Source organism: Falco rusticolus, chromosome 1 (assembly GCF_015220075.1).
Source record: "Falco rusticolus isolate bFalRus1 chromosome 1, bFalRus1.pri, whole genome shotgun sequence".
NCBI lineage: Eukaryota > Metazoa > Chordata > Aves > Falconiformes > Falconidae > Falco > Falco rusticolus.
In genome coordinates, this window is record NC_051187.1 from 111687048 (window position 1) to 111710269 (window position 23222).

The window sequence follows — 23222 nt, forward strand, 5'->3', positions numbered from 1 at the left end:
ATGTATGTACTCTAACTTGTTTTACTTGCTTTTGTAGTGGCTATCGTCCAGCTGTGCACAAAGAACATATATATTTGCACATGGCCATTTCAGTTGACCGTATTGTTAGAGACAAGGCAGAAAACCACAAAGCAAGCCTGCCAAGCACTGAGACAGGGTAAGAGTTGTGGCCTCTCGGGCTTGAGAAGCTCACACGAGGCAACATTCACAAAGAAGAGGCAAACACACCATCAGTCAAAGATTTTCCTAACCAGAAATCCCCGACGCTGCTCAGGAAATCCTGCCAGTATGAAACAAAACACTCAGAGCCATTGGCAACATGAAGGAGTGAGCTAAAAACCTGCACTCTGTGCCAGAGATGCTATCTTCCCCCCATGGCACTTGGGGAAAAGCTAAAGTGCTGTAACCCCCTTACTGGGGGTACAGATTTTGGCCAGACCACTCCAGCTGACGGGACTTATCAGTCATGCTACCGAGGAGTAAACCAATTATTGGTCTCTGCAGGTAAAGAGTGAGAGACCTGAAAAACATCATCCCCAAATCAAGGCTGAGTATCAACGAAACCACTACCTGTACACCACTCAGAAATGAGTGCTCACTGGAGATGGTGCCAACTAACTTACACTGATCCCAAGGGGGAAATCCAGAGAAGTGGTGTCTCCTACTTCCCTGAGCCACCCATTTGTCTGGTCACTGCCCATCCTCATAATGTACCCCAAAATCTATTCCACCAGAGTGGTGGGATTTACCTTAAAAACCTCCAGTCTAACTGAAACCCTATCAGTCTGTGCAGTATCACCTTCCCAAAATGTTCCTTTGTTTTTTTATCATCTTAATAAAGTGAAGCTTCTTGTTTCCAGATGTGTCTGCTGCCCTGAAAGCAGAAGGCACCCTAACTGGATTAATGCACCAGCGTTGTTGCTCTGTGGGGATGTGTTGTTGCCTTACATTAACTTCTGCCGTGCCTTTGACTGCCTTCATGCCTTTGTTTTATCAAGCTTTTCCTGTGATGAGCAACATTTTGAACAGTGCTCATTTCAATCTGTAAGCATTAGCTGTGGGACATATCTCCTGGTTTTTCTTATGGAAAACCCATTGTCCTTGAAAAGAAGATATCCATTCACCTGAACCAGGGCTATGTCAGAGTATTATTTACTTAAAATCCAACAAGCAAAAATGGCAGGGATGCACACCAGTAACTGGCATCATATTTAATATTCCATTCTAGCAAGCCCTGAAGCGACATAATTATGTGGCCACTGCTGCATCAAACAAGGAATAACCACTGAACACACTTGAAGGCATATGCTGTCAGCTACAGATGATCTTCGGGTAAGATTTGCAACATGTAAGTCTGCAGCCTCCCTCTTCCCTTCAGCTGTTACAGAGATGCATGGAGCTGGGGACAGAGGCAAAGGAGGATGAGGGAGAGGCATTTCTCTGGTTTTGACAGACTCCCTTCTCTGCCACCACCAAGGTTTCTTTGAACTGTTCCTCCTACCGGTCTGTCACAGGAGTACAGTGTCTTATCTTATTCTGTACCAAGGTTACTGGAACATAGTGTTGGAGAGCCTCAAATGTTGGCTGTGAAGGCAACTTTTCTTAGAGAAACACCTTCCTCACTTCATGTGAACCATATAACATTACCTTTCCACCTGAGGATCGATATATCTTCACCAATCCTTTCCCACCCTTATGGAAATAAACTTTCAGTATGAGACTTGTGAACGATCGCCCCTCTGTTACAATCCCTAAGATGATAATTCAGTCTCTTCCCACCAAACCATATCCCTGAAGCCCTGGTCCCAGCCTGAGCAAACAGGGAATTATCAAAGGGATGCTTCAAATGAAGGACATTTCTGCTGCCTCCTTTCTCCAGTTCCACTTCTATCCTGTTTTGACCACTACTGTTCTCAATTCTCCATCTCCCTAGGGCAGTGATCCTGGGCCACACACTACAGAACCCACCCTGTATTTAGAGTTCTGTCTCACCATGGACACTCCACCTGCTGCAGGCGAAGGGGTTTCACAGGAAGAGGGGACCAGTTCGAGACTGTGGGGATCCCCCTGCTCTCTTAGCCAGGATGCTGAGCCCCCCCATATCAGTGCTGACATTGGCCCTCTTTTAGTTCTGTGCCCCATAAAAATGGAGCCTCTCCCCTCCTGAAGGAGTGCTCCACCAAGGCCCCTGTTTCGTCGGTCTTATTTCCCGAAGATTTGTGGTACATCCCCAAGTACCCACTTCAGCAGATACCACTACTAAAACTTCCACAAAGACCCACATGGAAAGAGAAAATGACAAGCTTTTATTGGTGTGCTTCAAGTCTTTGATATAGCTGGGATGGATGGATGGATGATGGATGGATGGGTGGGTGGGTGGGTATCCTTCTGTGCCACACCACCATTAATGGGGAGATACCACTGCTTTCCATGCTCACATGCATCGTTGTTTTCATTTGGCCTTTGCAGCCAAAACTTTAGTCATCTTATGATGTCATTAACTGGTATGAAAACCATCCTTCCAGGTTTTATGTACTCTATAAAGGTCATAGATACCCATTAATTTATACCCTATTCGCTTCTTGTTCTTAATTGCCCAAATACTTTCCACATTTTAGATACATGTTTTCTGGGTTACGTGACACCAAATTATTCTTCACTGTGTCAAATGGAAATGCCTTCATACCACCCTGAGTATTTGGAGTTCTCATACCCATCTGGATTACTTGCAATCCCTCCCTTCGATCTACAGATTATTAAACTAGATGGGGCAATTTTGAACTCAGTATCTTTTTTGTACATAAGGCAGGAGGTCGCATTATCTCTTTTATGAAGTATTCCAGCAATCTCTGGATTAAAAAAATTCTTGTCCATGTCAATTTGTCTCTTTGATTAGTCTTCTTTTTTATTTTAATCAGAATTGGCATAGGGAATTACCTTAGGCTGTTTTGACCCGTTATACCTTCAGTCCTAGAAATCATCTTTTTGGCACGTCCAATTAAAATGGATCAATTAAAGGGGACACTTTGTCATTCCTTGATATAAACTCCTCACTTTTGGTCCCATCCCCTATTTTAGTTCCAAGAGTCACGGCACCATCAGAAGATATTTTTTTTCTGTAATCAAACTGTGATAATTCTTTTCATAATGGTGCAATTATCTACTCTCTTCTGGTTTCACCTTAGCAAGTTCAGTGAGTCATAGACCTTTACATCTACTGCATCTACGCCCACTGATGATCAACAAGGAACGACAGTCCCTGGGACTCATTTGTTCTCCACAATGGGTTTACAAGGAAGCACCCATGTAGAACTAGACACCCTTCAGTACAAGCTCTGAAATAACCACGCACACACGGAGCATACTGCTTAGTTTATCTCTCTGTCTGTTTATGATTCCCAGTCAAAAAAGCTCTAATACTTTCTCTCCTGACAGTGTAAATCACGTCACAATTGCTATTGCTACAATGACACAAAAGTAGTATAAATACTGCAAATCCAACTCAGCATCTCTGGTTCCTTAAACAGCCCTCTGCTTCCTTTCGCTGTTATGCATTCCTCTTGCAGAAAAGAACAATGCTCAGGCCTTGGAAAGCGAAGCTCACCTGCAAGATTAGCACTGAGGTGACAGGGGTCTCTTCCCTAGAACAGAACCAAAGGAACCAGATTCAAAAGGCCAGTACCTCACCTTACATTTAGGAGTAGTCACGTCTTACGTGCAGCTGTTGTACACAAGATTTCTGATAGGCTCCTTTTTTTCACTTTTAAGTCATGCATAGGGGACATAACTGAACCACGCTGGGAGAAATTCTTGTTTCCTAAACCTTCGATCATTCCTGCCCTGGCCCAATTTTGCTTCTCAAACAGGCAAGATTTCCTTTGAGTCCTAGTTGATCTTCCTTTAGAAATCTTGAGAGGGGGATGTAATTTCTACTCTGTGACTGTCTAGTCAGAGCTGAGAATGGAATGCAAAATAAATAAATAAAGAAGAAACATTTGAAATTACTTTAATTTGGCCACGTTCCTGCCTCTTTTGTGTTTGCTTTCCATGTATATATGAAGAAATGAATCTCGTTGTCGGAATTACTCATGAAAAGCAGAGTTCAAAGGTGGTGAGTGCTGTGAACAGCATGCACAGAAGCCAAAATGTAAATGTGCATGTCCAAGAATTCATGCCAGAAATTCTTGCACGTTCATGGAATGTGACTCTTCTGACCAGGCTCGAGCAGGCAAGGTAACGTCAGTCTTCAGCAGCTGCTGCTAATCCATACGGTAAAAAGCCCCAACAATATGGGGTTTCTAAATATATTTGGTAATGAATACATTCAAACAGACCACGGTGCGCTTGCCTTCCCCAGACAACAATCAAATGTGTTTTAACTGTACGTCATTCGTGCTCACGCAGCAATCTTGGGAAGGCAACAGCTGAGAAGGAAATCTGGTTTTGTGATGAAAGGCAGTGAGCTGTGATTTGGGAAGTACCGAGCTTTGTCACAGGCTTCTTAGGGGACCTCAGATAAACCCTGCCACCTCTTTGCTCCTCCACTCCCTGTCTATAAAATGGCGATAATGCTCCTCTTCTTTCCAGAGCTCAGAAGAAATATGTCTGCGCAGTACTTGGATGCTGCAGGCACCAGGATTGTACAAGCACTGACACAGACAGCATCGTTTTTGGAAACCAAGCTGTGTGGCTGTCACTTAATTTCACACCAAAAGAGAATAAACCATGGCCAGGCAGCTGGTGTGGTGAGGGTATCTACTCTGACCTGCAAATCACTCTGTTTATTTGCGTGTGTTTGGAGCCATTAAGACAAACCCATCCAATGTGTCAAAATTTCTGTCACTGGGCCTTGTGGGCCCAGTACTGGTGAGGACAGCGGGAAAATCTTGGAATGCACGACCTTTCATTACCGATATTTAGTCTAGGCCAGACAAATTCTGGTGTGAGAGCCATATTCAAAGCCAGGACGCTTCCTCAGAACACCAAGTTATGGTTCCTTGTGGCAAATACATTCCTTTCTTAACCAAATCTGTGTAAATCAACATGCATCCAGCAAGGGCCAACCCTCCATATCATGCAAGATCAACTGCCCGTCTGGGCCCAAGTTGGCACGTTAAACGAATGACTCCTTCAGCTGGACCATAGCCTACGCACAATTGGGTATTTAATACATGAAAAAAATCAACAGAGGACATCTATTTAGGAAAAGCAGTGCAAGTTCCAACCAATAGATATATTTTTTTTTTCCTTTTCTGTCTTGGCACATGTTAAATTAACACTTTCTTGAGCAGTCTAACTCAGTTTCATAGCACTGATCTCTTCAGTCCCTTCTTTGCTGTATGCTTTGGGGAAAGCTCATTGAAATCTCTCTTTCCAGGAAATAAAGTTTTTTAAAAATTTAGAAAACAAAGGTCTTTCAAGTCTCTAAATGAATGTGATCATGCAGGGTTAATACCACACCATCTCTCACTGCATAATATCTGAGAGCAGGTAATTTCAGGATTATAGAAGATCTGGAAAATTACTTCAGAATTTTCCTTTTGCTGAAAGAACTGTAAAGCTGCACCTTCATTCAATCAGGAAGGTAATTTTCCTCTACACAGCAAGTTTCAAATTCTACTTACAACCTTAGTGTCATGATGATTTTGGTTACTAACTTGTTCCACGCTAAATATTGCTACTAGAACTGTGAATAATCATCAAAATTACTAGCCTATAGAGTGATTAAATAATTTCCTCCAATTTGCATTTGATATGTTTATTAAGTGCTGGAGGGTGTTATTTGCTCTCCTTATTTTTACTGCTGTTAAACGCTATGTCTGAATTTTTGGCATAGGTGCAGCACCATTATGATTACTACAAAATTTAATCAGATTACGGTATGAGTTACCATCTGATATTGTTAAAAATGCCAGTAGGTATATATGAACATTAAGATACAATTATATGCCACTACTTTTATAGTTTGGAATTCAGTATATTGAGATAAGCCTGCATTCTGTGATGGACGGTATTTTTTTCTGTGTTCTGGATTTTTTACAAATAGCATTTTCTTCCAATAGTGCAAATAGTAAACAAGAGAGAGGTTGATGATAAACAATGTAAGTAGGTATGACAATACTAAAACTACAAAAAATATGAAGTACTGCCTATGTGTTATTCCTCATGCTTTGTTTGCCCTACCATTGTCAACCAGACCTATTACTCACAACAAGTAATTCTTTGTGAGACGTTTTCATTTTGAATCGGATGAAACTATTGGTGCTAACCATCAATAAAAACTGCGATTTTAAATGTATTGGAAAACTGTGTTTTGAAATGCATGTCTTGGCCCTTTACACAAGCAAGAGTTTGCTAATGCCAATGTGCATTAGAAATGCGATTGTACTATACTTAGATGTGGTTCAACCACAGTTATAACATGGGCCATTAAGGAGCATTAAAAAAAGAAGAAAAAAAAAAAGGAAAAAAGATGGAAAAGAAAGAATCCAGGTTAAAAGGGAACATGTTCTGTTGCTCAGCTAAAAGATTTATCTATTATTATGAAACGTAATTGTTCAGAATTAGACTAAATATATAAAATATTGATATCTCGGAGAACATTAAACCTACCATGTAGAAAACATGCTTACTTATGTTTTCCCAGAGCTCGTACAGAATTCTAAAGACTTTCAGCATAGCTCAGGAAGCCAGCTTTAACACAACGGGTGAGTTGGAGAAGGCTGCGGACTCCTCTCTTGGAAGACTCACACCTGTTGGACAGGGAAAGTAAATTCCCACCTGTCATCCCCAATGTTTTTCCAGCATCTTCCTGAAATGCAGCTCCTCCCAATCGGCTATAAATCTCAAATAATCAAAACCACATGAGCCAAAAGGCATAAAAAAAAAAAAAAAAAAAAAAAGAAGGAAATCTAAGGTGAATAACATGGGGTAAAGGAATAATATATGTGACCATGTGATCGCCAGCTTTCCTGGGCTGGAGCTGGAGAGAAGTGGGAAATGCCCAGCTGCCTTAGTTGGAACCAACTCAAAACTTCATCCGCTTTGGTTCAGTTCTCAAAATAGGGCACATGACCTCTAAGTAAGACAGTACAGTAGGCTGCTTTTACACTACACTGCTGCTCCTGCAGCCCCTCATACCAATTCACTCACTTTCCTGGGCATAGGAGAAGGTAAAATCTGACACTTGCCGAGTTTCAGCATTATCTCGTTTTGTAATTCATTATCCATAGCAAATTTACCACTATCTTTAGGAACAGAGATGACATCTGCTACAGGGTGGCTTACACTTGTCTGTCTGCTGCTTTCAGTGCCATGTGTCTGACATGAGTTAACCTCTTATAAAATCTAACGTGAGGGAAGAGAATTGCTCATCCGAGGTGTCCGTGCTGCTCCTCTTGACCTACTTGGAAAACTACGACTTGACTCTTTGCAGTTTCCCCAGTCGCAACACAGCTGCAGAAGGGAGCAACGGGACTGCTTTTAACAGAATTTGAAACGTGCTCTCTATACATATATGTTTGTATGCCTTTGAACAGCATTATTTCCAAACCTTGCAAAGCCCATTCCTTATTTTATCAAGCCAAATACAGGTCTTTTTTTTTTTTTTTTTTTTTTTTTCATGGAATCGGCATAATGAGAAAAGATAGCCTTTTCTCTTCACAGATAAAGATCCAAATTGCGTTTCATAATCTGAAAATTATGTAGTTTGGTTTTTTAAATAAAACAGATAATCTCCCTTCCCCGTTCAAGATGAGATCGTAGTTGTTAGTGACAGCTGTTAAAATGCTGCTAAAAATAGATATAGTGTCAACCACTAAAAAGCTAAGTGCTCCTGTGAACCACAAGCAGAAAACAAATGGTTTCTACTGAATTTGTGGCAAATCTGTGAGCATCTTGCAAGTACTGGGAAAGGTGCTTTATTCTTTCAGCAGCCATCTCTGTATATATAACACAATGGGGGAAAAAGACAAATCAAACATTTGGTATTAAGACAGAGGAGAGATATATTCCCTCAATTTTCTTTTCACTCTCCTTTTTGTTCTTAAAGTAAAAAAAAAAAAACAACAAAATAACAACCAAAAAAAGATGATGCAACACAAAGACTGAGGCTACCTCCAGGCATTTCAGATGCCTTTTTCATGTACACCTTTGCCCTGGAGAAGAAAAAAAAAAAAAAAAAAAGAATAGCAGGAAGAGTAAGACAAGAGAAGTGCAACCAATCAGCCAAATACCCCGTTACTATAAATTAACATAAAAATCGTTGTGCTCGGTATGGCAGTTATTGATAGACCAGCCAAAGTGCTTGGGTGCTTTTTGCACGACTGATTTGCTGGGTTACTTGCACAGTTGCGTGCAACTTTCCTCTGCCTGGGAACTGCAGCCTCCAACCCATCCACGGCAGCTCTGCTCAATTAATAGATCAACTGTATTCCAAACCAGATTTATGACACAAAATGAGTAAAAAAAGCGAGAGAACAGAATTGTTCACATTCTATATTATAATACATCTCAGTAGGTTCCTCTGGTTTAGCTACATTATGGCTAAAAATAGAGCCCTGGTGTAGGCACAGTGCACTATGATTTGCTTCCAATAATACAGTAAACTAATTGTGAAATTAAGCTATTGAATGCGCCGTTATCTCCAAGTCTGGCCTTACCAGCACTTTACGCTTCCCTGTTTAGCATTTATCAAGTTACCCACAAACTTTGATGGATGCAAGGGACAGCTGACAAAATTCTCGCCTTTTCCAAGGCCCTGATCCAGCCGCGGCTCCGGCACAGGTATCATTCCCTGCAAGCCGTCCTTTTCCATGTTTAAAAGACTCCACCGAGGGTATTAAAATAGGGTCAACTTTTTCCTCCCGCCGACGCCTCATTTTTCACCTTAAGACGGTTAAATGAAGCAACATCCAATGCCCTGAACTTGCAACCGTTTTAAAAGACCTCAGCCACAAGTGAAATACTAATTTAAAAGCAGTACCGCCGTTAGCGCCGGGGTGTCGACTTCGTTCCCCCCCCCCGGCTGGGTTTGACCCACCGCAGCAGCGCCGCGGGGACGCGCCCCCCCCCCGGCGGCACCCCGGGGTGACAAGGGCACAGCGGGGGGGGCGGGGGGGGGCCCGGGGGGGGGGGCGGGGGGGGCACGGCTCCCCCCGGCCGGCGGGGCGCGGAGGGGGGCGCAGGCCCAGCGCGCGGGGCGCAGCCTCCTCCCGCAATCCTGCCCCGGGGCCGAGCGGGGCGGTCGGATGGGGCCGGGGGGGTGGGGGGGTCTGCCGCTGCTGCCGCCGCCGCCGCCGCCGGGAGAGACGCTCCGCCTGGGGAAGGGCGCGGGGAGACACTCCTCCCCCGCCGCCCGCCCTGCCTCCCTGCCGCCCGCCCTCCTTCCCTTCCTCCGGCGGCTCCGCGAACCAGGAACCGCGGCGGCGGGCTCCGTGCGTGAGAAACCCCGCGGCGCCGCGCCGCCGGGAGCCGCCGGGAGCCGCCGGGGCGGGCGGCGCGGGAGGGGGCGGCGGGGGCGGCGCGGCCGCCGGGCGCTGCGAGGGGCCGGGCGGCACCGGGGGGGCGGGGGGGAGGAAAAAGTTTACACCCTCGCCACTCTCCTCCCTCCTCTTCCTTGGTGGCGCAGATGGGAGTTTTACCTGGAATGACATAAGTTTTTTTTTTTTTTCGGGTTTGGTTTTTCTTTTTCGGAGGGTGTCTCTCTCCCTCCCTCCCCCGCCCCTCTTTCTCCCCCCGCCTCCCCAAATCCCCCCCCCCCCTCCTCGCCGGTGCTGGATCCACCCCCCGCTCCCCTCCGCCGGCGGGCGAGGGTGTGACCCGCGGGAACACCCACCCACCTAGGCGTCCATGGTGGGAGCTGTCCGCCCAGCCGCGCCGCGCCGAGCCGCGGGCACCCCGCCGCCGCCTGCCGCCGCCGCCGCCGCAGCCCCCTCCCGCCGGCCCCGCCAGCAGCGCCCTTCCCGCTGCCCGGCCCCGCTCCCGGCGTTTCCTCCGCGTACTTTTTTTTTTTTTTTTTTTTTTTTTTTTTCCTTTCCCTGTTGTGGCGGTGCGGGCTCTCGGATGGTTTGCTGGCAGTAGCTGGGGGCCGTGCCTCCTCCCGCCGCGCCACCATGTCGTAGGGGAGGTGAGTGCAGCGCGGACCCTTGCGCGGGGGGCCGAGGGGGCGGGCGGCGGGGGCCGGGCGGGTGGCCGCCACACCAGCCGGCTTATCCAGGTCACGGCCAGTCCCGTCCCCATCAGTGAAAACTTCGCGGGAAGGACACGTCCATTGCTCGGCAGCGCCAGCGCCGGGGGGGAAGCGCGGCGGCGGCCGCTGCCGCTCCGCGGGTCGCGCTGCCGGCGCTGGGAGCCGCCGCCTCGGCCCGTACCCGCCGGGGCCGCGAGTGCGGGTCGATATTTGGCAGCTTATGAAAATGAGAGGGGCACGTGACAGCCCGAATCCTGGGCATGTTTGCGCTTTCGCGGTGGCTCCCGAATACAAACCGCGCTGGGCGGCGCGTACGCGGACCCGCGCGTTTGCGGGCGGGCGGCCGCGCAGGGGGCGGCTTGGGGCGAAGGTGCGCGCTGCCCCGGCGCGGTGCGCGGCGCTGCCGTTCCCCCGGCGGGCTCAGCCCCCCGCCCCGCTCCCGGGGGCACCTCTGGCACCCCGCCGGGCCGCGGAGCTGTCCCCGCCGGGCCGGGGGCGCACCGGGAGGGGGCTGTCGAGTCGGGGCCGGGGCTGGCAGCGGGGCTCGGCGGGGCGGGGGGCCGTTCGGGAGCGTGCGTCAGCGACTGCCGGCCGCTCGCCGGGGGCTGGGGGCGTTATTTACAGAGCGAGTTGGGACCGCAGCGCCTGAAAGTTTGCTCGGCGTCTTGTCTTTTTTTTTTTTTTTTTTTTTCCTTTCCCTGGGAAAAGGGTATTCCTGGAGCCGGGACGCGGGCGCCGGGGGGGTCGGCAGCACCCCGGAGCCGGGGGCCGTCTGGGTCGCTGCCGCTGGGTGTGGGGGGGGCAGCGGGCGAGGGCGCCCGGCGGGATGCGCGGCTGCCGCGGAGCGGAGCCAGCCCGGCGGAGCGCGGAGGACGAGTCCTTGAACCCTCCCGCGCACCGCCGCCGTTCCGCTCGCGCGCTCCCTCTTTTTTTTTTTTTAATTATTTTTCTTTTTATTATTTTTGAGTTAAATCACCGCTGCATCGGTACCGTGCAAATTCATGCGCCGCTGAAAGGCGGAAATCCCGGGCCGGCGGAGAGGCGATGCCCGGCCCTGCCGCCGGCGCGGGCACCGGGCGGGGGCGGCCGCGCCCCGCGCACCTCACCTGCCCGCGGGGGGCCCCGGCCAGCCGCCGCGCCGGCCTCCCCCGGGGGCTCCTCCGGGCGGGCGGGCAGCACAGCGGGGGGCGCCCGGCCCCCCCCGGCAGGGCCGGGGTTGCGCGGCCTCGGCGGCCCCTGCGGCTTTAAGGAGATGCGTTTTCCAGCCTGTGTCGCAGCAACTTTGTATCAGTCATGTCGCCCGGCGGGTGACTGACGGCGCGAGCCAGCCAATGGGGCGGCGGCCTAGCCCCAGCCGCGCGGCGCTCCGCGTCCTGCCCGCCAATGAGGGCGGGCGGCGGGCGGGACGTAAACTTGAACTTTATCTGGGCATGTGACATGTTTTTAAAGGACTTGGCACCTTTTCCCGTCCCCTCCCGGGTGCCGCTCCGTGTCACCGGGCGGCGCGGCGCAACGCGCCTCGGGAGGGAGGGCGGACAGGCGGGGGAGGGGGGTGAGCGCCGCCCGCCCCGCCGCTCCGCTCCGCTGCGCGCCGCCCTCCGCTCCGCGCCGCCCTCCGCGCTGGCGGGGGCTCGGAGACGCGCCCCGCCGCAACAGGTACCCCGGGGCCGGGGCGGCGGGGAGGGGGGCGCCGCTCCTGACCCTGACCCGCACTGGGGGGGGGGGCAGGGGGGCGGGGCACTTCGTGGCTCGGCACCGGGCCCCCCCCCCCCCTCCGTGTCCTCCGTGTGCGGGGAGGGGGGGGTGTCACGATGTCACCCAGAGCCTCTCCGCTGTGGGGGGTGGGGAACGGCGTTTGCGCGGAAAAAAGCGCTGTTCCGCATCGCTTGGGGGTCCGGGCGGCGGGCGGGGCGGTTTGGGGCTCTCAGGATTCCACACACCCCCCCGCCTCAGGCCGACCCCCGGCGGACGCCTGCGAGATAGCTCGCTCCCGCCCGCTGCTCGCTTCCCCCACGCGTGACAATCCGGACTGTACCTGCAGGAAAGCGGGGGGGGGGGGGGGGGGCGGTTAGGTGGGCAAAGCGGTGCCCTGTGCCCGGGCGCCGCGGTGATGCCCCGCCGAGCCCAGGGCAGGCAGGGCGATAAGCGTCCGCGCCGCCTGCGGGGCTGCGCACACGCGTGTGTGTGTGTGCGGGGACGGAGCGCCCGGGCCACCCCCCCGGCTGCCCGCCTTGCACATCGCGGGGAAGCCCCAGCCCATCTCTGAGGATGCAACTCGGGTCCCGTGGGCAGTTTTGTGTCGGTGAAGCGGCTGGCAGGCGGTGAAACTTCAAGAAAATTTTGTTTGCAAACACCCAGAAATAAGAATCGTGTGGTTGCTTGAGCCATCGTTTTCGTATTTATGAACCTGGCTTTCCTTCGGGTTTTCCTGTAGCTAGGTGACCTTTTGGTTGCAGGGATACCAGGTACCATTTGATTTTTTATTTGTCTGTTGCTGCGAAACTGGTTTCATGCCTGATTGATTGGAGATGTGTACTGCAGAGGGCTGTATTTGTTGATATGTTTGGGGGTGAAATATGTGACTCGAGTGCTTCTTGTGGGGTGGGGGTGTCTGGAAAAACTGCTGTGCTTACAATACGAGCTTTATTCTGCAAAATATCGTATGGTGATGGTCTCGGTTCTGGTATGGAACAGGACTCGGCTTCTGTGGTCGGTGGATGGTTTAGCCCACAGTCGGATTTGCATAGTGAAAGTTAGTGAAAAGGCATGTCTGTGCAGTAGGTGAAGTGTGGGTACCGCGGATAAACATGCTCGTCAAGTTGTTATAAGTTCTGTGTAAAAGAAGAAGAAGGAAAGCAAACCCGTATGCTATCAGCAGCCCATGAGATGATTATTCAGTTCTAGTATCCACCGAGGCGCTAAGAGGTGTCAGAAACCAGCACTCTCCAAAAATCTTTTTGCTGTTGCATTCTTACAAATTTATAATGTCATTTTAAACCAAACTTATATCAGGCCACAAATAATCTCTCTGCTGGTTTTTGAGCCTCTTGGATATATTTATTAGACAGCGCCTCTCTAGACGTGCAGGACCAGGGCATTTTCATGTATCTTTTTTCCTTTGCGTGACCCAGATTTTTATTTTCTGGAGTTTTAAAGTGTGCTCACCTATTGATTATGTGTGAAGTTTGAAACTTGCTGCTGTGGGAGAAGTCACTACAAAGCTTATGCACCGGTGTAACATTAGGCCTATAACTGAGATTTCCTGGTATGCAATGGCTCTGCTGCTGGTTCTGAGGGTTAAAATTCACTTACGTGCTAATTTTAAGCCTTAACTAAGTTTCCTGGGTTTAGAAATGCTGGTCACTCACAGCTGCAATTGATTTCTCTAGGAATTAGGCTTGCTCTGCACTTAAATCAGGGGTAGGTGATTATCTGGGAGTGACTTTATGTGAAAGTGGGCACTTCTGTCTGAAAATTTTCGACTATAGGAATGTGATTTGCTACACATGATGATGTTCTAATAAAATTTGTGCTTGAGGGGAATGTAGGCGTAGGGCCATAGTTATAGTAAGTAAGGGCAAAGAAGTATTGGAGTCATTCATTTTAAGGGTTTTGTTTTGCTTTGTTTTTATAATTTTGCTTAAAATAGCGTTTTTAAGTAGTGTTAAGGGATTAAACACCAAATTAAATACTGGAAAACTAATATATTCTGAAAGGAAAAAATATCTTCGTAATACTTGTAACTATTGGCACTTGAGTTTCTGCAGTTCTAATGAGCCAGTTCCTTTAAAGAAAAAAAATATTGTTGTTACTTATATGTGATTTTCAGAATAATGGAGGCTAGGTCATGCATTTTGCTCCCTGCCTCAAGACAGGGATGGGAAGGTTTTCTTAGGGTCTACTTTAGAACAATGTTTGGTTTTCTTTAGATTTCCTCTTGCTGGCTGCCATGGAGGTTTGCAGAATTACAGATCCATTTAATAGCCAGGCATTCCCTGCCTAATCTGATCCCGTTCTTCTGTGGCAGAAGCGTTTCCCATTCAACTTTTGCATTACTCCTCCCACTCAGCCTATCCTTTGTGTCTCCTCAAGTGGCTGTACGAGCAGTTTGTATAGCTGTGAAGAGGCAGGTCGCCTCGCAGCCCCTCAGAACTGCTGCTTCCTTCTAAAGCACCCGGTGTTAACGCTGGATGGTGAAGAGAACCCCCCGTAGCCTACCAGCCTCACTTGTTTTGCTGTCCCTGTAGCGCGGCAGTGGAAGGTTTTTGGAGGACTAGAGCAGCCCTTGGCTGCGATGAGCAGTTTCCATGGGGTTGATGTCCTGCCTGCCACAGCCGTGTCCTCCTTTCAGGACCTCTCTGGTTCCTCTCCTTCCTTGCTACCCTCTTCCCTTTTTCCCTCCCGGGTCCCTGGGTGAGGGGTGGTGCGGAGTGCTGCTGGCACTGGCCCCGGGGCTGTGGCTGGCAAGGGTAGGCGGTGGTTGTGCTGACATTGCCGAGCCGCTCCAGGGGCGGGGCAGGGGAGCGATAATTTGGGTCTTCTCTAAGTGCTGAGTGGTTTTCTCTTGGAACCTGTAGGGCTGTCATATCCATGAGACCTTTTCCCTCTGTTTGATTGAAATTGGACAAATGGTTGAGAGGTGATGGATGGCGCAGGGAAACGGGACTGGCAGGCAGGCAGGCAGGAGGATGGACAGAGTGAGCGGATACGCCTTGTTTCCTTAGGAAATTAGGAAATTTCCTTAGGAAGTCACGCTGTCCTGTCACTTATTAATTTTACTTTTTTGTGTATGTCTTTGCTAGTTATGGAGACAAAAGGATACCACAGCTACCCAGAAGGCTTAGATATGGAGAGACGGTGGGGTCAAGTTTCTCAGTCTGTGGAGTATTCTTCTATAGGTGCTGGAGAGCAGACTGATGACAGTAACTATATGGAGATTGTGAATGTAAGCTGCGCTGCCGGTGCTTTTGCAAACAGCAGCAGTCAAGGAAACAGCAAAGAAAAGCCCGAGCTGCTCGCCTGCCTGCAGCAAGACAGCAGTCAGCCTGGTCTGTTGCCCTCTGACATCAAAACCGAAACGGAGTCAAAGGAGCTGTCGGCAACAGTGGCGGAATCCATGGGTCTATATATGGATTCAATACGAGATGCTGATTACCCCTACGATCAGCAGAACCAGGGGAGCCCAGGAAAGATCTACCAGAACGTGGAGCAGCTGGTGAAGCTCTATAAGGAGAACGGCCATTGCTCTTCTCCCCTCCACAGCGCCAGCAGGCCCTTGAGGTCTTTGATGTCGGACTCCGGGAACGCTGTGAACGGTGGTGCCATGCATGCTATTGTGAAAAGCCCTATCATGTGTCAAGAGAAAAGCCCTTCGGGCTGCAGTCCTCAGAACATGGTTTCCTCAGTGTGTAGTCCTGCAGGAGTTAACTCTGTGTCCTCAACTACTGCTAACTTTGGGAACTTTGCCGTGCACAGCCCCATCGGCCAGGGAACCCCCTTGTCACGCTCGCCGAACATTGAAAACAGGGGGTCTATGTTGCACAGTCCCGCGCACGTTAGCAACGTCGGGTCTCCGCTTTCTAGCCCTATAAGTAGCATGAAATCACCGATTTCTAGTCCTCCCAGCCACTGCAGCGTGAAATCTCCTGTCTCGAGTCCCAATAATATCACTATGCGATCTTCTGTGTCCAGTCCTGCGAACCTGAACTCGAGGAGCTCCATCGCCAGCCCTTCCAATGCCAATAATAGGTCTACTCGTTCTAGTCCAGCGGTTAGCACTGTGGGATCGTCCATCTGTAGCCCCGTAAACAACTCCCTGGGATTCCCAGCGTCCGGCACACCGGCGGGACCTAGCAGAAGCCAAGATACTGTTCCCAGTCCAGAAACAAAAGACAAGGGTGCTCAAGAGCTTGCGTTTCCTAAGATGGAGGAAATGGAGAATGCCATCTCCAACAACAGTCAGATGAACCTTGTTCAGTTCATAAAACCCGAGCCAGATGGTTCGTTCGGCAGTGCATGCATTGGCGACAGCAGCAAAATAAACTCCGATTCCCCCTTTTCAGTACCAGTGAAGCAAGAGTCAGCCAAGCATCCATGTTCTGGTGCCTCTTTTAAAGGGAATCAAACAGTAAATCCTTTCCCATTTACAGATGGCTCGTATTTTTCTTTTATGGATGACAAAGACTATTACTCTCTTTCTGGGATTTTAGGACCACCTGTTTCTTCATTTGATGGAAGCTGTGAAGGTAGCGGTTTTCCAAATCCAGGCCTACGTGTGGGAATTAAGCAGGAGCCTGACGATGGCAGCTATTACCAAGAAAACAGTATACCATCCTCTGCCATTGTGGGTGTAAATTCAGGTGGACAGTCATTTCACTACAGGATCGGTGCCCAAGGCACGATATCTTTGTCACGGCCTGTTGCTCGAGAGCAGGCGTTCCAGCACTTGAGCTCGTTCCCTCCCGTCAGCACGCTAGTGGAGACCTGGAAGTCGCATTCAGAGTTGGCATCCAGAAGAAGTGATGGGTATCCAGTTCTAGAGTACATTCCAGAAAACGTGTCCAGGTGAGCAGACAAATTACTTCTTTTTCCATTTTGTTTGGTTTGTTTGTTGGGGTTTTTTTTATTTTTTTTTTATTTCTCCCCCTGCATTAAATGAATGAGGCGTGAATTAAAATGGGGACCAGGGTGGTATTTTTCAAACTGATGCATAATTCTTTGTTTGCATTTCAGTTCTTATCATTAGATTGGCTGTTTTCTTGCTGTATTTTACTCTGCCTTTAATAGAAAGTGTTGGCTTTAATATTTAAAAAGAACATACTATATTCTATTCTTATTAGATTGGAAAGTGTAGCTTTAGTATGTTTATGAGCTCTTACTACTATAAATGTTGTTTTTCCCATAATGAGAGCTTAGTAAAATTGCTCTCGTGTGTCCTATAATGGTTATTCTTTCTTAGCTGGTGCTTGAATGTGTTGTACTTCAGATGAAATGTTGAGATGAGGATAAGAAAACGATAGTGTCAGGAACCTGTTTTTGTAAAGATGCATGGTTACAAGTTTGCACTAGTCCTTAACTGGTTAACTTTAAAAACTAAACCTTACAAGCCTGTGGCAACATATTATTTCTGTATTTTAACTGTAGGAACATTTGGTTTGTATATATAGAAAAATGCCTCCAGAAGGAGGAGGGCTGTTAAAACTTGACGCATTTGAGAGGGATAAATGGATAAACTGATCTCCTCACTTTTGGTGGGAGAGAAGTATGCAAGTGTCGTTTGAATTTGTTTCTTGGCTAATTCGTGGAAACACATCTTCAGCAAACAGATGTTCATGTATCTCACAGAGGACGCTTACTTTCATAAACTATCTAGTTTGATAGTATTACAAGTTATTCAGCCCATCTGACAGCATGACTGGGTTAGGATAGTTAAATAGCCTCTTCATGTGTCCGACAGGCTCACCAAAGGTTTGTGCTCCAGCTCAGTGAAATAGCGGGTAACAGAATCTGCATTTACCTTTCTCAAGTCTTTTTTTCCATCGTGGGATACACAGCTGCCCTCAGTGAATGAAACGTCTGCCTTATTCTTGGAGTGAAGAGAATGCGTAGTGTTTTCCATATTTGTGTGATGCTAAATATTTCTGAAAAAATGGTGTTGCAGTGAAAAGCATAATACCTAAAATAATGGTGCTTTTGAGGAGGGAAAACAGCCTACCTACCCGCAAGGAGAAAAAAAAGACTAAGTATTTCCATTTTATTCTCAGATCTGTCTAAGACCTCTACAATCTCCTTATCATTTTGCAAGCCATACTTCACTTTTTCTGTGGTTATTTCAGAGATGGTCTCTAATGAATGCACTTTTTAATGTAACTCTCTCAACTTGAAAGGGCTGTATCCCACCTCTGTGCTGAACTTTGGACGTAGCTGGATATTTGTTATCACCCAGGCTTGGCTTAAATATGCTTTTCTTGGATCAAGGAAGATGAAGTTCCTGTTTTCTAGTTATTTTACCTGATGAAATTTTCATACGTTGCATTATTTATGTAGTGAGAAAAGTTCACTAGAAGACGGATGGGATGCGTGACAGTAAAGACCCAGTATTTCAGTGCCTTTGTGGTTGGGTGCTGTTACTTGAGCAAGCAGCTCCTTCCAGCTGTGAGAGCCCTTGCACGAGTAAGTGCTGTTCGCACTGAGTCAGGGTTGCCATGTGTTGCAAGGACTGGGACAATAAACAGGGAAATGCGGGTAGTAGTGTGGTTGTCATCAATATGTGCATTCTGAATGACAGTTTCTTGTAAGGCTTTTGGAGGAGCCTTCTGATCTAACGTTGCTCCATAGTGCCTTTTCTCTTCTATCTACCTTTAGACCAATAAATGGATAATCTGTGTCATCAGGCTTCACAATGGCACGGGTGTGATACACTTTTCTTTGTTCTCTGAACTGATACCTGAGTAAAATATGCAAGTGAGTGTAGCTGTTACTTTGCAGGATTGAAATCCTGAAATTTTTAGTGCTCAGAGCTATTATTGCAGGTGTGGAATTCTGTTCAAGTGATGGAAATCTGCAGGGTTGCGACACTTCAGGCATCCTGATCTGTAGTTCAGATTAGAACATGTGTCATCATTTCAAATCTCTTAACTCAGCCCCATTATTTAACTAAATGTTGCTCTTAATCTGCTTGGCAATGGCTTTATGCTAACAGGTGCAGCTGGGGACCTGTGCAAAGCCCTTACAAGTTTCAAGGTAAATTCAGGTAGAGGTCGTTTTAGCAGTACAGATTTGAGCACATAGATGCCTGCTCAGGTGTTTGTTGGCTGACAAGTCCTAAAGACTCAACAGGATGTCACAGATGTAAAAGCTCACTCTTGCTAACAAACCTCAAAGTGATCTTTACTTTTCTCCTATTTTGGTGCTGCATTCCAGCTAAACCAGAGGAAATCGTGCAAGTTTGTTCATTCTCCAAAGTGTTGTAATAAAACACTCATCATTTAAAACTGTGTCAGACCCAGCAGCCCAAGGTGGGTTTCAGCTGTCCCATGTCAGTATGGTATGGGGATTGCAAAGTCTCTCTTCCTTCGTGTCAGAACAGCAGCATCACACCTCTGCACTCCACATCCAGACCAGATCCTTGTTCCAGTCAGGTTTTTTTCCAGATGCATCACCTGTATTCAGCATCATACATTTTGCAGACTTTGACGGGATGTGATTAACCCTTCAAAATCTGCAATATTTTAAAGTTTCTGCTATTCTAAGTCTTCACCTATTTTCACATACACTTGCCCTGTAATATAAATCGCCATAAGCAAAGACTAAGGTAAAGGGAAAAAATGGGCTACGTGGCTCCCAAAGCCAGTAGATGACGAGCATTGAATATACCTTGTTTTGGCAACATTATTTTCTGAACCTCAACTTCAAGGTCTTTTTTAGGCTGCTTTTGATTGCAGCTTATGTGGTGTAAAGGAGTGGGTGACCAGGAACGAAGATGTCTTTTCACAATGAAAATGAATCATTAGAATATTACTGTACAATTTTTTTTTTCCTATTGAAATATTACCTTTCTTGAGTTGGTTATACTTGCTGATAGTGTCTAATAAAGATAGTTTGGGCATTTAAAATGCCTTGCTGCCTTGTTGACTGTGCCAAGTAACCACTGTCATCTAGAACAGGTCTCTTTCTCCTTCAGTTACTTTTATTAGATGCCCAGGGTTATGGTTCCTTTTTAGATGGCTGGTAGTAGCTTAATAACATTGCATCTTGTGGTGTTTGGGGAGCGAGAGCCTGTTAGGCAAACCCAGATTTCTTTATTCTCTTTTAAATGCTTTTCTTCTCCTAATATGCATGCAGAGCATGTCTTTATTTTTGAAAGATTTTTACATGTCTAATTTTTAATACAGGGTGAGTCATACCTGTCTGTCTGTGTGTCTAAACCCCCCCCTCCTTGAATGGCATTTCTAAGAAATACTGCTTTCTAAACTAAACAATAGCAAAGCGGGCTTGAAAAAGAAGGTGTGTGTGATGTCATTGAGGAAAACCTACACTAAAAATCCAGAAAACATTCCACTTATAGGTGATTGCTCCTCTGAATCAGGGTACCAGCCTAAGCCTTATGATCGTGCCAATCCTAGAATTTTCAAAACAGCCTAGGAAAATGTCACGGTTACTTGAAACAACACTAAAAATCGAGGAGGATGACCTTTCTGCTGCATCAGTTCTTACCTAAAGCTTACTCTGAAAATGTGCCCTCTTCCTCTAATTTCCATATTAACTCATATATGTACAGATATGTACTTGCTTTTCTGAGCAGTTATGGTGGAAGCAAAGGGCTGATACTCTTAATGTACTTTCTTCCTGGCAGTTCCACTGGTGTAATCCAGTGTGTGATGAATTCAGCTTGATGTGTTATTATTAAAAAAGTTCACAATTTTAACATAGATTGCATACATGTATCAATAGTTATGTTTCAGTTGTTGTCATTTAGACAAGGAGAATTCTCTTCAAAGCAGTGTTTCATGATATTTTAGAGTCTTAATTTATGTCTCTTAAAAGGAGTTGAAAGACTGTCATTGACTTCTTAGGGTTTATGGTCAAATCTTTGATCAAACATTGACAGTATTTTAGAGACTTCTTATACCTATCTGTTGTTGAGCCATTCACATGGATCAGTATTTTTTCCATAGACCCGACTTGTAACAGCCCCTGAAAAAACCCACCCAACCTCACCCAACCCAACCCAATCCAACCCAAAACAACAACATGATCTTCATTTACGTGTACCTTCACTGACTTGAGTCAGTGGTTCTGGTTAAGATCTGGGTTCAGGCTATTGCAGGTATTTTTGTAAATAAACTTTTATGTTAAATATTATCTAGAATAGTCAGTTATCAGAATTATACCTGCCAGAGAGATAAAGGTCTGGTAAATATTATTTTTAGAATTTATGAATGGCCTTGACCTCTGTTTGTTTGCTGATGGACTTTATGGGAAAAAGGCTGTGCTGTTAAAATATTCTCCGTGCTTCACAGGACTGTTCTCCCTTTTAGCTTCTCACAAATTTACTGTGCAGTTGTTTTTTGCCGATGATTCTTTCATATCATAGACTGCAGCCTTAAATCTGTCCTTTTGGGGTTTGGGTTTTTTTTCAGTTTGAAAAGTTACACTTGGTTTTGTAGGTTCTTGTATAATTTTGTGTAATTTTCAACAGCTCTGGGTATAATCTTGATACAACAGGGAGTCTACATATGTATGTCTTTATTTCTCACTAAAGACGTTAGGAGTCTGTATTAGTATGTCAGGCCAGGAGGTCTAAAGGTTCTCCTTCAGTGTACCAGCATGCATTTAATAGCCTTGTACTTTCTACAGCAGTTTTTATTGTTACTTTGTGGAGGGTGCTCTTTTCTTGTTTTGCTCTTTTTATTGAGGAGTTCAAAATCTATATAAAGGATGACAACGTGACTGCTAATGATGCCTTATTTTCCCTTAAAATTATACACGTCAGTTGACTCCTGTGCTGTGTCAGGGAAAAATTTCCAGTGTTGCTGGAAAATTGTGTTCTGTAAATGGGTGGATCTTCCAAAACTGGGGAAAAAGAGCTCCGTTGTCAATCCATATTGCACTATCTAGGGGACGTTTGTTTCTTTGGGGGGGGTGGGGGGGTGGTAAGTAGTGTTGTGTATTACTAAAACATTCCTGTTGCCAGCTGGTACTGCTGAACTTTGCAAAACTTGGCTGTTGGAAATCAGCTTGCCATAATTTATTCTGATGAGAGTTAATAATTGTTTCCTAGCTTTTCTATCACTATTGGTGACACAGAATCTCATGATGATATCTTCTTTTGACAGTTTTCTGAAAAGGGGGAAGGTGGGATCACCTTCGTGCACAGATTTTAGCAAGCAGAAGAAATTTTGATTACCCATGTTCTGTGACAGTATGGATCAGTCCATTTTCATGAGGGCTGGAAGACACTGATGTCTGAAATATGTACCGTACAGAAATGTCCCCGTCCTATTTTATGGGATGTGCATGGCAATTACGTAGGTAAGCATGCATAGGGATTACCGCAGCGGCATCGGTACTCGTGCAGTACTCATATTGTCTGCAGAGGGAGTAAACTGTTGTGTTTCAGTAACCTGGCCTTACTCAACCAACAGTTAGCATTAACGGAACTTAAACCTGCTCTGCCCAGCTGAATCCCATTTCTAGCTACCTACTGGCTCTTTGCTGAACGCAGTATTGAGTAGCGGTTGCTGCCGGACGTTGTTTCTAGCTGAATAATATATTATTTGCAGTGGCGAAATACACTGTTGGGCCATGCCTTTGCCTGGTCTGACTGTGGCTTTGCCCTTTGTTTGGGCACATTGTGTGTGAGAGCCACATTGGGTTCCTGGTCCGGTTCAGTCTGAAGCTCTAAAGTCCATCAGGTCAGTGGAACTTGGTGAGCAGTGTGGGGTGACATGGGCACAAGAACAAATGAAGGGACCATAAGGGAAACGAGCCGATGAAATATTCTAAGCGCATATTTCTGCTAAAAGATAATGCATTGCCAAGCCATAATCTCGGCACTTGTATTTTCAGAGTATGTTTTTTACAAGGCAGTTTCTGTTTTTTAACTGTTTGTGTTGAATTTTTGAACAAAATTGTAGGAGCTGGAATTAATAATGGACTGATTTCAGCCAGAATTTCTTGGAGAACAGTGGAGTGCTGTGATTTCAGATTTAAACTCTCAGACGTCAGAAAATACCACAGTTTAGGGTGAATATCAAACCATAACTTGTTCTCTGGCAAATGTGTCTTAGAATATGGCTATGTAAGAGTGATAAAAATGGTCCGACGAAGAAACTAAAAAGCATGTGAAAAACAGGTATTAAATATGTCTAAGTTTAGTACTTTTATCAGTTTTCACATGCAGCTGGTTGCTACACAGTACTTGGTGCTCAGCATATGAATTGCCTCAGCTGCAGTCTCCTCTGAGCGTGAGATCCGTGGAGAAAAAACGAGGAGTATTGCCATTGTGTGCAATTGCCCAAGTCCTTGCAGC

General features: G+C 46.8%; 1 protein-coding gene across 3 annotated transcripts in view; it reads left to right on the top strand.

Moving 5' to 3' along the window:
• The first annotated feature begins 10015 nt into the window (after nucleotides 1-10015).
• NR3C2 (nuclear receptor subfamily 3 group C member 2) overlaps nucleotides 10016-23222 on the top strand; it is a 214155-nt gene continuing 200948 nt past the window's right edge. For 2 of the 3 annotated variants that reach the window (XM_037396421.1, XM_037396430.1), the window contains exons 1-2: nucleotides 10016-10126; nucleotides 14992-16753. In XM_037396421.1, coding sequence (XP_037252318.1) covers nucleotides 14994-16753 — 1760 coding nt within the window. In that variant the 5' untranslated portion in view covers nucleotides 10016-10126; nucleotides 14992-14993. Of the gene's footprint in view, nucleotides 10127-14064; nucleotides 16754-23222 lie in introns of those variants that run through there. The other variant, XM_037396411.1, reaches the window with a different exon arrangement.